The sequence below is a fragment of the Triturus cristatus genome, chromosome 3_2 (assembly GCF_964204655.1).
Source record: "Triturus cristatus chromosome 3_2, aTriCri1.1, whole genome shotgun sequence".
Taxonomy (NCBI): Eukaryota; Metazoa; Chordata; class Amphibia; order Caudata; family Salamandridae; genus Triturus; species Triturus cristatus.
This window is the reverse complement of record NC_140584.1, coordinates 111,400,311-111,416,096: the sequence shown is the minus strand read 5'-3', so window position 1 is coordinate 111,416,096 and position 15,786 is coordinate 111,400,311. Positions and strand designations below refer to the sequence as shown.

At 47.3% G+C, this 15,786-nt stretch overlaps 1 protein-coding gene across 3 annotated transcripts in view; it reads left to right on the top strand.

Moving 5' to 3' along the window:
- SLC35F5 (solute carrier family 35 member F5) overlaps positions 1-15,786 on the top strand; it is a 405,130-nt gene that overhangs the window by 183,939 nt on the left and 205,405 nt on the right. For all 3 annotated transcript variants that reach the window (XM_085647333.1, XM_085647335.1, XM_085647334.1), the window contains exon 10: positions 1,230-1,311. In XM_085647333.1, the coding sequence (XP_085503459.1) occupies positions 1,230-1,311 (82 nt within the window). The remainder of the gene's footprint in view (positions 1-1,229; positions 1,312-15,786) is intronic.

Sequence of the window (15,786 nt, the reverse complement as noted above, 5' to 3'; positions counted from 1 at the left end):
ATGTATTCTTGTTTGCTCACCTTTATATTACCTTGTTACCTGAACATTTCGAGCTCCTCCTGTATCATTGCTGATGTTTACTAAAATAAGGCTGTTTTTGATTTCATTTAATTTGCTATGTTGACAGAAAATAGCACCCATTGAGCATACTCATGACTGTGTAATAACCAATGCCAATCTTCTCATACCTGGGTGGATCTGTGATGAGGGTTAGGGTTATCAGACACTCAGCCAGTTCCTGACAGTGCTGTGATATTGGTGGCAATCTGAGAGTGAGATGGACGTGTCTGGGGGAAGGGAGGTGGGGGTTGGAAGAGTAATGGAGCACCAGAAGGTTTGTTGAGATTTGGGGAAGAGGAAGTGGCACCCTGGTCAGGAGGCCCCCTCTTCGCCCTCCGTGATCTCATTTATCTTTGCCACCTGGTTTAAACCTCCAGTTTGTGCAGAAAGTGTTTGGCGCAATAGGTAGCAGCTAAGTGCAGTCTCCCTGTGAGTGGCCGGCCAGAAGCCTCTATAAAATCTAGTAATGAATGGTCAAGGCACTTTGATTCTCCTCCTACCTTATTCCTTCATCTGACTTTGATGGTCAAGTTCCCTTTGTCTTTTTAGAGCCAAATGTCTAGCAGAAGCCAGGAGCCAATGAGAAGGTAAATGACAATCAAGGAAATCATTGTAAAGAGGACCACTGAAAGTATCCATGGAACCGTGCATTTTCCTTTGGCCAAAGTCACTCGCTACCCTCTGTTGGACTCTATTTGTATCTGCGATTTGCTCCTGATTGCATCCGCTCAGCTTGCATTAACGTGTGGCCTTGAGACATTTCCACAAAGGTCTCATTTTGTTTTGTGCTTATTTTGTACCTGTTCATGCTGTATACTCCCTCTGATTCCTGGCCTTGTCAAAGCCCCTTAGTGCTCCGTGCCCCCCTTTAATTGAGCCCATTGTTGATCCCTTCTTTTTAATCGTTGATTTGGTCTTTTTTTCTTGATGGAGCCCATATCCAATTTGATGGTGCCTATGCAGGGGTGTTTCTTTTAACAAGAGTATTCAATTGTATAATTTCAAAGATTTCCTGTATTTCCCCCTAAAGGGATAGATTTGGGATAATGTTTTAATATTGCAACCATGTGCTGTACTTTTATTTGAAATTGTGATTAGTTTGCCATGCACATATTCTGATGGAATAAAATGTTAATTTTGAACTGTGTTTTCACTACTTCTGTTTTCAGTGGTTTTTAGCAAATTATTCTTATCAAGAAGCACTTTCGGAGACACAAGTTGCAATTGTGAATATCTTATCTTCAACCTCTGGTGAGATGTACTTTATGATAATACCTCAAGTGTAATTACTGATTTTGTCCGCTTAACCAGCTAGTATATTATGTATGCTCAGTGTTTGAACACAGCTGTTGATATTGTATATTTCTCCTTGTTAGAAAATCAGTTCACTTAAATGCATGAGTCATGGGGCAATTTATCTTTTCTGATTCCTGTCAGTTAACTCCTGAAATTAAAACACAAAAATAGCAATAGTTGTAAAAAAGAAACTAACATTTATATATAGGTTTATGTGATCTCCTATTTGCAGTTATTTACTACATAACTACCTCATCTCTTCTGTAGCCACCACATCTCTGAGTATCAGGAAAAGCTTGAAGAACTCCATTCCAAAGATGGCCTGTGAAACTGTTTTTGTGGATTAATAGAGCAGCCTACAATCAAAACCAAGTTCCCCCATTCCCCAAAGTCTGGAAAGAAACCTTTATTCAAGGTTTATTACTCTTAAATTATTTTCTGATTTCAAGTGCCCGAGCCTTGACACAGCTCCCACACACATAGAAATCTCACACTATACATCTACTCCAACAAGACATTTGTGATCCAAGCTTATGACCAAAGCCTCTTAGCTTTGAAGGGATTTTTTATAAACTCAGAAGAACCAAACCAGCGAATGGCTGTTTGATTCCTACTGAGGCCCGGTGTATAGAACAGAAAGATGGGCTGTGGGTGAGGTTAGTCGATGACAATAAAAATACAGTTGACTGTTTCCCAAACATGCAAACTCTCCCATGTAAATCCTTGTGTTTGCTTTTTCTAAAATAAAATGACAAAATGATTGTGACTCAAGTTCACTTATTTTGCTCGTCGCCACAGAAGTCTTTTGTCATCACTTTCAAACAAGTGTATGAGAAAGAGACTGATAATTTTGCCTTGAAGATGAAAGTAGCAAAGTAACAATGGAACTTTATCTCACAGCCTCTATAAAGAAACCCTTTTCTACACGGACTGCCAAACTCACTAACCTGAAACTCCTCCCTCCCAAAGATATTTGTTCCTAGTAAGCGGTAGTATGCGGTCCTCTCTTCTCTGCAGACCTGTAGTTTCTTTTAAATAATACCTTTTTTATTGGTGTTTTGTGCATTGCATATGAATAGACAGATGGTCATTGTCATAATTCACTGCAAAACAGAGCAAAGTCAAGGGCGAGCAAGAAAACAATCTTGACACCAAAAACAGTATAGGGAGATGTATCACACCAGGTTTCTCAAGAGCAAGTCTAATGCATTGCCTACATCCATCAACTAGACAGTTTTGATCCAGCTATCCAAAACAATTATTCCTACTATGAAGGAACAATTCTTGACTGCTAGTTTCTCCAAATCTTATTGTGTTTGTGTGGGCATGCACAAGCTTCTTGAACAGGCTTTTCTGCAACTATGGCCCTGTTATATCCCGGTACCAGCCCTATAGCAGAGAGGAGTCAACCACCTACCAGTGTTAAATAGTATCTCACTGAGTGACCACTAACCGCAAGTTGAAGATACATTTTGTATATCAATTAGCGTCTGTGTCTTCGAATATATGAAGGGGATCTCACAGAGGAGAAAGCGTCTCCGTTCAGCCCAGCACCTCAGACTAGGCCCCAGCTCCACCTACCCAGAATTTCTGTATGGCTAGTCAACTGATGATCGTATAGAGGAAATTCTCCTCCTCAAAGTAGCACCAAAGGCTGGTTGTAGATTATTCCCTCCACATCTGCCAGAGCCTATGTTGGGTGTAATAAATTGCATGAAGGTGGTTGAAATAGATCACTCTACAACAATATGAGGTGGCCACTTCCAAGGCAACATTGAAGCACACCCCCAGTCCTCTTGTGTAAAAGATCCTGCAACTTCCTTCCAAGACTGCCACAAGGCTAGAAATAATTTGGGGAATTTTTAACAAAGGATCTGTACATTTTGTGAATTTTCTTGTTTCCCACTGAGCTTACTGTGAGGGTTGCGTTAAGTGGCTGAATTCTGGAATAGTCTCCATGTCCTCAAAGTTTTGGGGAAATTGCGTGACTTAATTATAATTATCTAAGTAAACAAAAATGGACTCTGCGACAGTTAAAAGTATGCAGTAGGTCTGCAAAAACAACAAGGTGATGGATGGAATGCTTGAATTAATCTCAGCCACTAGCAATCGCATTGGCTGCATCCCAATCCATTGTTTTTTGTCCACCATGCCTCCTAAGTTTGGACTCTGCCATATGCAAATCATTCTTGATCCTGCTCCTTATGGGAACAGTCCAGCCCGAACTGCCATGCCAGGTCCTCCCTGAACAGGAACACAAGCAACCTAGGAATGGTTTTGTCCTAGTTAGGGCTCCTTAGCCAGGTATAGCTTAGTTCCAGTGACACAGTGTATACTTTTGTAGGTCTGCAAAACAGCACTTTTGGATTTGGTGTACAACATCTTTGACCTGTGAGGAGCCAGTGGTATTCTATCCTGAAGTACTGTCACTTGCAGAAGAAATGCCCCAAGCCACCATGGAATCTCTCATATCAACTTATGTCCGAAAAGGATAGCACAATGAGTGTTCCTCCTTATTCAGGTTACAGATTGAATGAATGAGGTTGCATGCTCGAGAAGCTGCCGAATTTCATTATTGATCCAAATAAATCCCTTCAGCTGTCCTTGTATTTCTCATCATCTTTGCAGCTCATGACCGAGTTTTCAACAAATCCTGCTGCCAGACTGAAAGTGTGCTAGAATTTTGGAAACACCCATAAACTGAATTCACTCCTTTGCAGCTAAATGTGAGCAGCTATTTAAATTTAGATCAATAGAATCATCTATGTGAAAGATACATGCCTCAGGTGCGTACGCTCACCCCTCTATTGTTTTATGCTAATACACTCCATTAGCTTGAATAAAGCAATAGTGTCAAGAAAACTTTCAAATAAATGCTGATTTTACCCGGTTTCACATTCAACTGGTGAAAGACCCATGGTGTTGGGAAAATGTCTCCATATGTCTGGATCACCTACATCACTGGATGAAGGAGCCATGTCTGTCTAACCAGAGAAATTAGAACTCTAGCACTTGTGGAACAGATCCAACAAGCTCCCACCTCATTCTGCAACCCTTCATGCATCAACCCGGAAACCAACAGTAAGTTAGGATCCTCGGAGTCCTCTTTGAAGCAAACATCTCATTCAAAGCACAAATAAGTTGCTCTTGTGTCAATGAGCAACTGTCTCTACTTTACAGAACTACCCAACTCATGCAGACTGCACACTAGAGATCAAGAGATTACTGGATTACTGAGAATTCATTAACTGACCTTTTCAAAAACTCGCACATATACTCCAGATTCAGACTGCCAAGTTATGCTTAACCTATTGAAACAGTATCATAGTAAATACACCCTTAGAACCATTCACTGGCCTCTGGTGAAAATTACAGTTACATTTAAAAGTTCTGTTCACAAGGCCTAGTGGAACAAAGGTCCAGGATTCCTGCCAAAGTTGGTTCCCTTTTACAACTCTTTCAGTTATTTCCACTGCTCACTTGTTCCAGCCATTATCTTACAAACGGTTAAAGCACGACTACACATTGAGGACCTTGCCTCAAACTCTGAGCTGCACATGGTCCCCACTTGAAGGCAGAACCAAACTATCCATGTTTCATTAAATACATCAAAACAATGCTTTTCAGATGTTCTTTGTAATAAACATCTGATCTACAGCAGTGTATGAAGAATGTCAGACCTAGGCTCATCCTCTCCCCTAACTACATTCTGATGCTTTGTTCTCTCGGAGTATGTTTTCCAGCATAAATTAGCACTCCAAAGTAACAGCAAGCTTGCTGTACAAAACTACCAAATGAATAAACAAATATTCCAGTTTGACATATTATGTGAAGAATGTTTGATTTTAGGACGTTGTTCCAGAAAAGTGAAGAGTTGCCAGTAGTAACTGAAATATTACAAAACCTCCTTGCAAAACCCTCCTTTGCCTCCCACTGAAAAAGTAAAAAGCAAGGCCCGAAGTGGAGCTATAATAATGTTGTTGAATACATAGAGTTCCTTCGTGAGCAACATCAACTGGGCAATGAATTACAATTGTATGGTGTTCATTTAGAGTCCTTTTGTTAAATAAAAAAACGGATTTTCATCACATTTTTCCCTATGTATCTGTTTCTAATTGATATGTACTACACCAAACCTACCACCAGCTGAATATCAGTGGTAATTAAATTGTCCAAAAATGTGCAACATTTTTGGTAGCTGTTTACCTCAAGTTATTCCTAACTTTTTCATGCAAGCCCTGAGTTTAAAGAGAATGCCATTTAGTAATGTTATCATTAATCCCAGCAAAACCTACAGATGTAGCAAGGCCCTAAAATGAGCATCTTTAAATGAACAGTGAAATTTAAAATTAACTTTAAAAGTCTGATTCTTTTTATTTGGGAAAGCATGGTTGTTAATTCAAGCATTAAACTTGTACCTCTATTATTAGGGATTTAGGGTTGGTGATACTGGGTACAGAGCCAAAGAGCATTAGTCATGAAGTTCACTTACAGGTGAAATGTGAAGCAGGTAATGTGACATACCTGGAAGCATAAGGTTTATTCTGGTCACCACATACAGCTCACGCTTCAAAGAAAGGAAGTCTCATGACATCAAGTATCAAACATAGAAAGTACTCTTGTCATAAACACTACAATTGAATAAACAATAGGTACATTCAAATGTATAGCACATCTCCTGCGGACAGAGTATCTGACAACACCATAAAGATGAGACATGTTCAATCTCACTCAAAGCCTTGTGATATGCTCTCTGTCTCACCCATAGCCATGTAAGCAAACAAGAGTACGTTTACTTGGATTGGTTAACAATTGTTTTTTTTCTTTTTTACTTTACAATTTTTCCTCTCCTGACAGTTACACACAACAGGTTTCATCCAGTTCCTTAACTTTCGTCTCCCTCTCTGTATTGTATTCTGTGCCCTTCTCCAGCCTCCACCCTTCCTAACTTTCCCAATTCATGTAATCTCTAACAGTCTAGAAAACCTGTAAAATATACATTTTGTGTGAAATATTTTCACACTCTTCTCCTACTGAATGTAATGTTTTTAGCATTATTCCTTGTACTGGTTTTTGCCTTCAGATGAATTTTTCTTGTGCTTCTTTTCCATTTTACCCTTAATCGCATACCCCGCAACTTCATCCAACTAGTATTTTTTTAAAATATATTTTTATTGGCATTTTCACAATAAATACAACATTAGGGGTGTACTGCATGAACACATCAGTAAATGTACTTTTACGTGCAGTACCAGCCCCGTTCCACCCTACTCTCCAAAGGCTCAGATGATACCCCTAAATCAGGATTGAACACAATGCAGCGAACTGGGAGTAGTGTTGGAGGCTTTCAAACGGTAATTTTTCTAACACCATAGATAGTTTTACATCCCTTCCTCAATCCAGCATCCTGCGCTTACCAACTGCTCTCACAATCGCACCCGGGGCAATGCATCAGGGGGATTTAGTAGCTCGGTGAGTATTGCCGCCCACTCCCAAAAGGTCGTCCGCAAGCTTATTAACCCTGCAGGTTTTATGCATGTGCTACTCCTCTGCATTTGCCCATTCAGCCATGTCTCTCAACCATTCTGAAGTCGTTGGCGCCGCCAGGGACATCTATCTTATAGCTTCCTGCGCTTGTCTAGTTACAGACCCAGAAGGAGGAAGCTCTTGTTCAGTTTCTTTATTTTCTTTATTGGATTCCCACCCAACAGATAGAGCCCTATATCCCTGGGGACGGACCAACCAGTGCTTGCGTTCTAGGATGTCATTATTGCATCCCAATAACCATTCAATTTAAGGCACCCCAAAACATGTGCATGAAGTCCGCATCTTATTTGTTACAGCGGGGGCAGGATGAAGGTCTCGCTGGGTAAATTGCATGCAGAGTACGAGGGGTGAGGTAGACCTGGTGTGTCACATTATATTGAATCAGTTTAAACCTTACATTAGTAGCGATCCCCTTCCATTCTTTGGATGAAAGAGACGCATCCAGCACAGCATGCCACTTGGTGTGAATTGGTAAGTCTACCAGCGGCATGTCCTCCCTCAGTGCCCTATAGTTGTGTGAATCAGTCTCCGACCCAGCTGTATCCAACCAGAGTTAGCAGAGTATGGTAGCAGAGTATGAGACGCCCGTGGGGCTTCTGGGAATGAAGGCCATATTTCACAGACCGTTGCCGCTATCTTCACAAACTGTAGAAATTAGCCCAACCTTATCGTAATGAATCTATGGCATCTGTCAAAGTGATAAAGCAATCATTCGGATATAGGTCTGGCACCCACCTTCATGCTACCTGTCTGTCGACATTAACCGTGCAATTAGTGTGAAAGGGCGTAGTGCCCATACTTTTATGTCTGGTCGAATGGTGCCCTACGCAAAACAAGTCTGACTGTCCTTTCCCAAGTTTTTGATACCAGTTTGACCACATATGGCATTGAGGCCAATATCCTTGCGCCCATCATTAATAGTTCCACCAGTGGAATCTCGTAACAAGTCGCTCTCAGCAGTCTACACTCCCAATTTTCTTAGTCTTTCAACCAGTGCACTGCGCGTTGCAGTTGAGCTGCAAAATAATTAAGTTCCAAATTTGGTCGCTGGAGACCTTCCCTAAAGTGCATTAAAGATTGGACAGGTCAACCCTTGTCCTCCATGAGGCCCACATGAGTCCACAATCCGCTTATCCAATTCCACAAAGAATTTCCTATGAATTTCAAATTGGGTCCCTTGAAAGATATAGAGGCATTATCTCTTTTCTAGTATCATTTTAACTAACAGCAGTTTTCCATCACGATAACTGAAGGGTTTTCGAGAATTTCACTGTTGAGTTTAACCCATCTAGCACCCTAACAATATTAGCAGCTTCAAACTCTGGTGCTGTATGTGTGAGCCTAATCTCTATGCATCTGACCCTTTCTGTTTGCCAGTGGAAGTAAAATCGTGGAAGATCTTTATCCGGCCTGCCAGCCAGTTCCTCCAGCGGAAACCGTCTGCATTTAGAGCGGTTAATGTGTAACCCTGTCACTTCCCCAAACTCAACGAGTACAGCTAGCATACTGGGGACTGAATATATAGGCTGGGGCTGATAGATCAAAGCAACATCAGCCTTTAGAGAGACCACATGTGTAGTCTTCCACAACCTGTATCCCCCAGCCTAGCAGCACATTTTGTACCCGACACGCTAATGGCTTCATCGCTAATGGAAGGGGTGACAGAGGGTAGCCTTGTCTAGTTCCTTGGTGTAGGGTGAACAGTCGCGTCACCATCTCCCGACTCTCACAATCTGGTTGCTGTACAGTAATTGCACCCATTTTATGTATTGCTCTCTTATGCCCACTTTCCGCAGTTCTCTCCACAAGATTTCCCAAGACAAATAATCAAACGCTTGTTCGATGTCAAGGAGCACTAGCATATATTGGTCCTCGTTGACAATGGAGGTGTGCATAACCAACAACAGTTGTCTCAGATTGCAGAGGGTATTCCTACGCGGTATAAATCCACATCCGTCCTCAGAGACCAAACGAGGCATAAACTCAAATAGTCGAGTAGCCAGTACTTTACAGAAGATTTTTATGTTGACATTTAGGATTGACAGGAGGCAATAGGATGTCTCCTCCGAAACATCCTAATCTGGCTTGGGCAGCATAACAATAAGTGAACCCATAGGGCCATGAAAAACCCATTTTCCGAATGCCTCATTGTAGACCTCCAGTAATCAATCTGCCATTTGTCTAGCCCTGCTTTGGTAAAATCCTGCCAGTAGTCTGTCCCTACCTGGGGCCTTACCTGTCTTTAGTGCCTGTATTGCAACCATTATTTTGTTCCTGGTTAAGGGAGCATCCAGACTGTCCCGCTCATCGCTTGAAAAGGAGGCCATCTGCAGGCCAGATATGCATCCCCCCTCCTGAGGTGTGCCGCCTGTCGGCGCTGAGCAAACCCACTGCAGGTGTGCTGCACAGACTTCCGTTATACCCTGTTATGTGCAAACCATCCGACGCCCCTTTCCCCAGCCATTGTAGGGCTTTGCATTTTGCTATCGAGCAGTGTGGCAAGCAGTCCTCTAGTCTCATCTCACTCCATGCGGAGCCGTTGTCTATAATTCAAGTGGATACATTTGTCTAGAAGCTCCCATGTCTCTAGCAACTCTCGCTTACGCTCCTTCATGCAGTCTCTGTGGCTGCTCAATCATGCAAGCCTCCAGCTCACGGAGTTTCTTTTACAGGACATCTAGGGACCTGGACATTCACCAAACAGATGTCCCTGACATCCAGCACTCTCGAAACGATAATATTCCGCCCCTCAGGGTCCAATTTAACTCCCTTGGTCACAAAGGGAACACCAGGCGCTATTTAGATCAGGGCTCTTGTAGCAGAACTGGAATAAGATGTTGCAAATATCTGTCTTCATTTTCTCCCCCATGTGTGCGTTTCCTGCAAGAACGCCACGAAAACCACATAACGCAGAAAGGAGTGAACTCTGTCTTTTAGCAGGTTGGCCCAGTCCCGCACATTCCAAGTTAGGAACCTCCAGGTAGTAACCCTAGTCCCTTCACAGCACCCCATTCTTCCCTGCCCCCTCCACCCCATACATACATATCCGGTTTGGGCATTATAGAGCCAATGTCTGCCATCCATACAATCTACCTTACACAACTGAAACAACTAGGAACTCCCCCACCCCCCATAGGCAGTGAGTCCAAACAACAGCACCCCTAGCACTAAGGCCAACTTGGATGTCCCACCACCACTTAGAGGTGATATCTCAACCTTGTTAGCTGCTTGGAGTTGTGGGCCTAGCATCCTGCCAGGGTGGCAAGGTCCGAGGCACTCAAACCACTCCAACAAGACCCCCCGACCATCCGGGCCACCCGCCAGCAGGCAACCTACTATTCTCCTTTTATATTCAAAGAATATAGCATTAAAATTAATATTACATTAAGCAATTACCCCCCCATCGGCATAATGTCGTACATAAATGAGAATGACAGTCCCTGTCCCAGAACCCATCCGAATCCTGTTGCATGGCTGCAAAGAAAAAAACTGTTGCATTGCTATACAAATCAAATCACTTTGGTAGTCTCGGAACCCCCTTGTGGGTCTAGAATGACTCGTGAGTATCTGACACACAGTTCAAACTTTACAAAGTTCCATCGGCGCACACCAGGATTTTCCCAGTTTGGCAGACACTAGAACATGGCACAGAATCCACAGAGTGTCTGCTTGATCCCATTATTCTTCTATTGGCACCACTCCTCTACTGTCTTATGTCGGTTTACGTGGGACCCCACCCAACAAATCCAGCCAGTCATTGGCTTCCATAGGGGTGGTAAAAAGTACACTTTTCCCTGATATTGTACTCTAAGTTTTGCAGGAAACATGAGGCTATATCTATGGTCTCGCTACCACAGACGTTTCTTAGTGGGCATAAAATTCTTGCAGAGTCCGTGCATCCTCCGGGTGCATTCCGGAAAGATCATAATGTTTCAGCCCTCAGACTGGGGGCCCCCACGGACCCTCACATGTTGCAATTTTGTGTCTCTATCTCTGAAGTTGCAATAATGGCATAAAGTGGTTCCCTAGGCCTGGGCAGCTGCGCCAGCGTGCAATGGATCCTCCCGACAGTGAAAAAAATAGAGAAAAGTCTCAGCTTCAGGGTAGCCGTGATCCATCCCTTTCGTGGGAAAGACAACTAAGCAGAGTTTATACCTTCTTGAGCAGCCTCCTGCAACTTCTGCTCTGTCATCCATGCCTGCTGTGAGTGTTAGTAGTGTCTACACTCATTTTTACAAGGCCTCCATCTCTTTGTGGAGCACAGTGCCATGCCCCTCTGCCACTGTTACGCTTTCCGATTTTTGCGGAAGCCAGCACAGAGCAGTCCCTCCAGGGCCAGTGCGTCAATGCTCACCAACATGACCTCTCAGGATCCCTTCATTTCCGCCATAGGTTTGGCCATCGCGGGGGACCCAGAGTCCACCCGGGATTCTGCACCCATCAAAGAAAATCTGTGACAAGTAGCCACTGTCCTGGGCCCCGACACACCGTTTAGTAGAGATCCACCCTAGATCTCCAGGTGCTGCCATTGAATCTTGACGGGGGTCTCTACGTGCTGCAGTTTAGGGCCCACCCTGCTTCACAGGTTCCAAAAGTGAAGGGAGCTCAGGCTGCCTGTCCCTCTTTGAGCACTAGCCTAGCTCACATGGGCATACCCTCTGGAGAGTAATCCTCGCCTCCCAACCCGGTGAATTGCCTGCCCATCTCACTGCAGCCTCACAGGTAGCACGTCAGTCCAGCAGTGTACACCCCAAAGGCAATTCTTAATATAGCAAGGGCCTAGGCAGGCTCACTCACAGTCAGCACTTCTCCTTTTCCTGGACACGCTCAGCCCCTGACCTCCATGGGGACTACCACGCACTTGCCCTCCATTCTGAAGGCATGTAGGGAACCACAGGGGATCAGGATGGCTCCACCGCTCACAATCTTCAGGGCCCCGAAATTAGGGCCGGCCCCCCAGCATCGGCTGCCTCCGTTACAACGGATTAGTCAGCCTTGAAGGGCCTCAGGCTTCCACAGGTGTATGGGGCAGTGAGGAAATGGCAGGGGCAGCTGCTCTCGAGCTGGCCACACTGGTTCATGTGCAGGCCACCCAAGTTCACATTCGGGCCTCCACTATGCTAGTTCTTCCATCCCCTAGGGCTCTATTTGCAGGTTCTCGATCCCTTTGATGGGGAAGGACTACCCCACCTGCCTACCTCTGGGCACTGTAGTCTATGTGGTCCAGGCTCAGTCTTTTGAGTTTGGGCCAAGTATGCCCGACAGGACTCTCTGTTTTTCTGTGGGCCTCCTTTTTTGTGGGCCTCCACCTAAGGACCCCGGCCGGGCCATCGGTCAAACAGCAATGTGCCGGCAAGGCAATGGTCCCTAGGTGCTTCCCTCTCACTGGTCTGCAACACCACCATGGACTCTGGGTCCAGCTCCTTGTATGTGTCCGCTGCCTCCCAATGCGGGTCTCCACTCCCTGGAAACTCGGAAACAGCAAACCTAGGCAACAGGGGCTGCCAGCGTCTTGGTGGGGGGACAGGCACTCTTAGGGAGGCGGTTCCAGGGTTCCAGAAGGTAGGATTTAGACAGTATTATGTGGCTGCAGAAGGGAGCTGTGGGGAAACTCGACTAGACGGCCAACTTGCCAGGCCACAAGCCATCAAATTATTATTTCGTTTGCTATTCACGCTACTGCATCTCATGAGCATTATAGGCTTTCTGCCTTGACGCAAGCTATGGGGATTGGCTAGCACAAACAGTTTTGAAACAGTCTTGCAACAAAACAACTCATTAGAGTTTCCAGCATTGCAGTCTCTCTTGGCTCATAGCTATCTCCAGTGCTACAGAATATCTAATTATCACCCCTCTTTAACATCTTTAGAGACTCACGAGTGGTTGTTCAGTTATTCACTGATGATACTGATGTGTGGCTGTAGATAGACATTCTTTGCATATTCCTGCCATCTAGTTTTGGGTCCGGATGTGTGCAAGTTGTTCAAAAAAGTCTTTTGAGTTACGAGGTAAAGGGACCTCTCCCGGAGGGGCGTGGCTTGCAGCCGATGAAGATGGCCGCAACCTAGTGCGGCTCCGGAGCCCAGCGCCCGATCCCACCGCTATCCGGCACTCATCCTGGCCGTAAACCGGCGAAACTGACGCGACGGAGCCCCCTGATCACCCGAGGCTCCGGCGATTGAAGAAAACGCGAGAAGCGCTGCGTCTGGCCCGCCCGGCTGCCTCGCTGCGGGCGCCGGGCCTATCTGCAACGGAGGCGCCGGGGCCTCGAGTAACAGCCACCTGACACCTGACCCGCCAAAGCGCAAGGGGGCCGGACCAGAAGCCAGCGGCGTGGGCGGCCAGAGCAGAGGCGCGCCACGCCGGGGACAGGCATACCGGCGGAAGGCGAGGACCGGGGGCCGGGTCTCCCCCGCCATCAACGGCAATCGGCCCATCTAACGGTGATGACGCGGGCCTGGCGTGGCGCCATTTCAGCAAGGGAGGAGACGCACTGGGTGCAACGGCGTGGTGCCGAAGAGGACTCTGGCAAGTAGTGGCACTGGGGGCAGTCTGAGGCACAGGGAGCCGCCGGCAGCGGAGGGCAGGTGACACGTCCACAGCGCAGCCCCCCGGGAGGGAGATCCCCGGCATCTCCCGGAGTCGAGGGTGGCCGTGCAGCGGACGACGCAGGCCTTACCTGAGGCTTGACGCTGCGGACACGGGCGGAGCGAGGTGTGCGCCAACTCACCCGGTAAGGAGCCAACAGGGGGTCAGAGGCCTGCACGATACCGGGACAGGAGGAGGACTGACACGTGGCCCCGTGGTGGCCAGCGGCAGTAAATTTTGCACCTCCGTGGCGGGCACCCACCCCCGCTGGCCGCCCGTCGCAGGCCACCATGGGGGGGAAGGGCCAGCGTGGGGGAGCACAGGCCAGGCTCGACAAGTATGCCTTTCAGAAAGACCGGACTGCCTCCCCCCCCCCCCCTGACAAGGCCAAAGAGATCACCCTGGCAGATGTTATGGCCACGCTGACCCAGATGCAAACCTCTATTGGCACGATATCCACAGATGTGACGCTGCTGAGAGCTGACGTCGCCAAAATCAACACGAGACTGTCCGAGGTCGAAACGACTACCTCGACCCTCACCAAAGACGCGACCGAGAGCAGGAAACGAATACAGTCGCTGGAACGGGTTCAAAAACAGCTTATGGACAAGCTTGATGACTAGGAGGGCAGGTCTAGACGGAACAACGTACGCGTCGTAGGTGTGCCAGAGAGTGAGCGGGGGCCGGCACTGGACCTCTTCGTGGAAAAGCTTATCACGGAACAGCTGCAGCCGCGTGGACTTTCCAAATTTTTCTCGGTCGAAAGGGCGCACCCGGTGCCTGGGGGGAGGCCGAGGCCTGGGGCCCCCCCGCGCCCGATCCTGGCCCATATTTTTAACTTCCGAGATAGAGACGCTATCCTTCAGGCGGCGCGTACCGCCCCCCGCTACGGGTTGACAACTGCACAGTAACCCTCTATCCGGACTACACCGCGACCGTGTCGCGGCAACGCCGAGACTTCATCGCGGTCAAAGCGGAGCTGCGCGCTCGAGAACTTAAATACGCGATGCTTTACCCGGCAAAGCTGTGAGTGGAGGCGGAGGGGCGCACATGGTTCTTTGCCACGCCGACGGAGGCCACAGAGTGGCTGGAGGGCTGGCGCCCGGCGGAGGCATCGGGCCGGGCGGGGCGCACCCTTCGAAGCCATTCTGCCTCCCCTGAAAAATCTGGAGGACCCTAGACCGCAGGAGACTGTCACGGCGCTACGTAGCTGAGGCCGCCATGGCGCGAGCGAACTTCGGCAGCGGGAATGAGGCGGATGCCACATGGGTCTGGACACTCACAGTAGACTCGGACAATGAAGGGGTGTCGCAGTCATGATCTACGAACTTTGCAACATGCTGCTGACCGGTTTCCTGAATGGACACGCACATGGTGCGGGGATCGGACGAGGGGAACTGGGCAGCCATTCCCCCGCACGCAAGTAGAAAGTTATGGGAATTAAGCACTCTGCTAAGTTGGGGTGGCGGGTAGTTTTAAATCCGCTGGGCAGGGAGGCAGGGAGGAGGGAGGGGGGACGGGGGCATCTTGGGAATGTTGGTTTATGTTCTGTACTAGGTTTAGTTACCACACATTGGCAGACTTTACAACTCAGACCTGTTAAAGATCCAAGGGGAGATGCGCGGAGACGACTACTTTCCACCACCCTACATGACAAGGGAATCACATAATACCACCCAGGAGGCCACCGTTAGCTCCACGGGGGAACAAACACAGCGACACAGTCCCACACTTAATATTCTATCGTGGAATGTGAACGGGCTAGGAGATAAGATTAAACGAGGGCTGGTCTTACAGTATCTTAAGCGGAAGGGGCCGGCGTTGGCACTTTTACAAGAAACGCATCTTGTAGGCTCGACCACGAAAGCACTGGACAAATGGGGTTTTAAGATGGCGATACATTCTGAGTTCACGTCTGGGTCCCGAGGGGTTGGCATATTGATAAACAAGCGCTTCCCGCTGATTTTAGTTGACTCCCGTAGGGAGGAGCAGGGCCGATTCGCGGCGCTCACCTGCCAATGGGAGGGTAAAGTGTATAATTTGGTAACTGTGTACATCCCACCGACGCTCCACCAGGATACGCCCCGGGCATTAGGGGAATTCCTGCTGACTTTACCACCAGGGGAACTTATTATGGGCGGGGATTTCAATGCAACTATGGACCCGCTACTGGACAGGTCATCATTCAGAGATCACGGTGGCGCCACCCCCAAACTGTGCGAATTCACGGAGGCACTCGGCCTCATAGACACCTGGAGGGCTCACTGTCCTGAAGACCGACAATACACCTTTCAC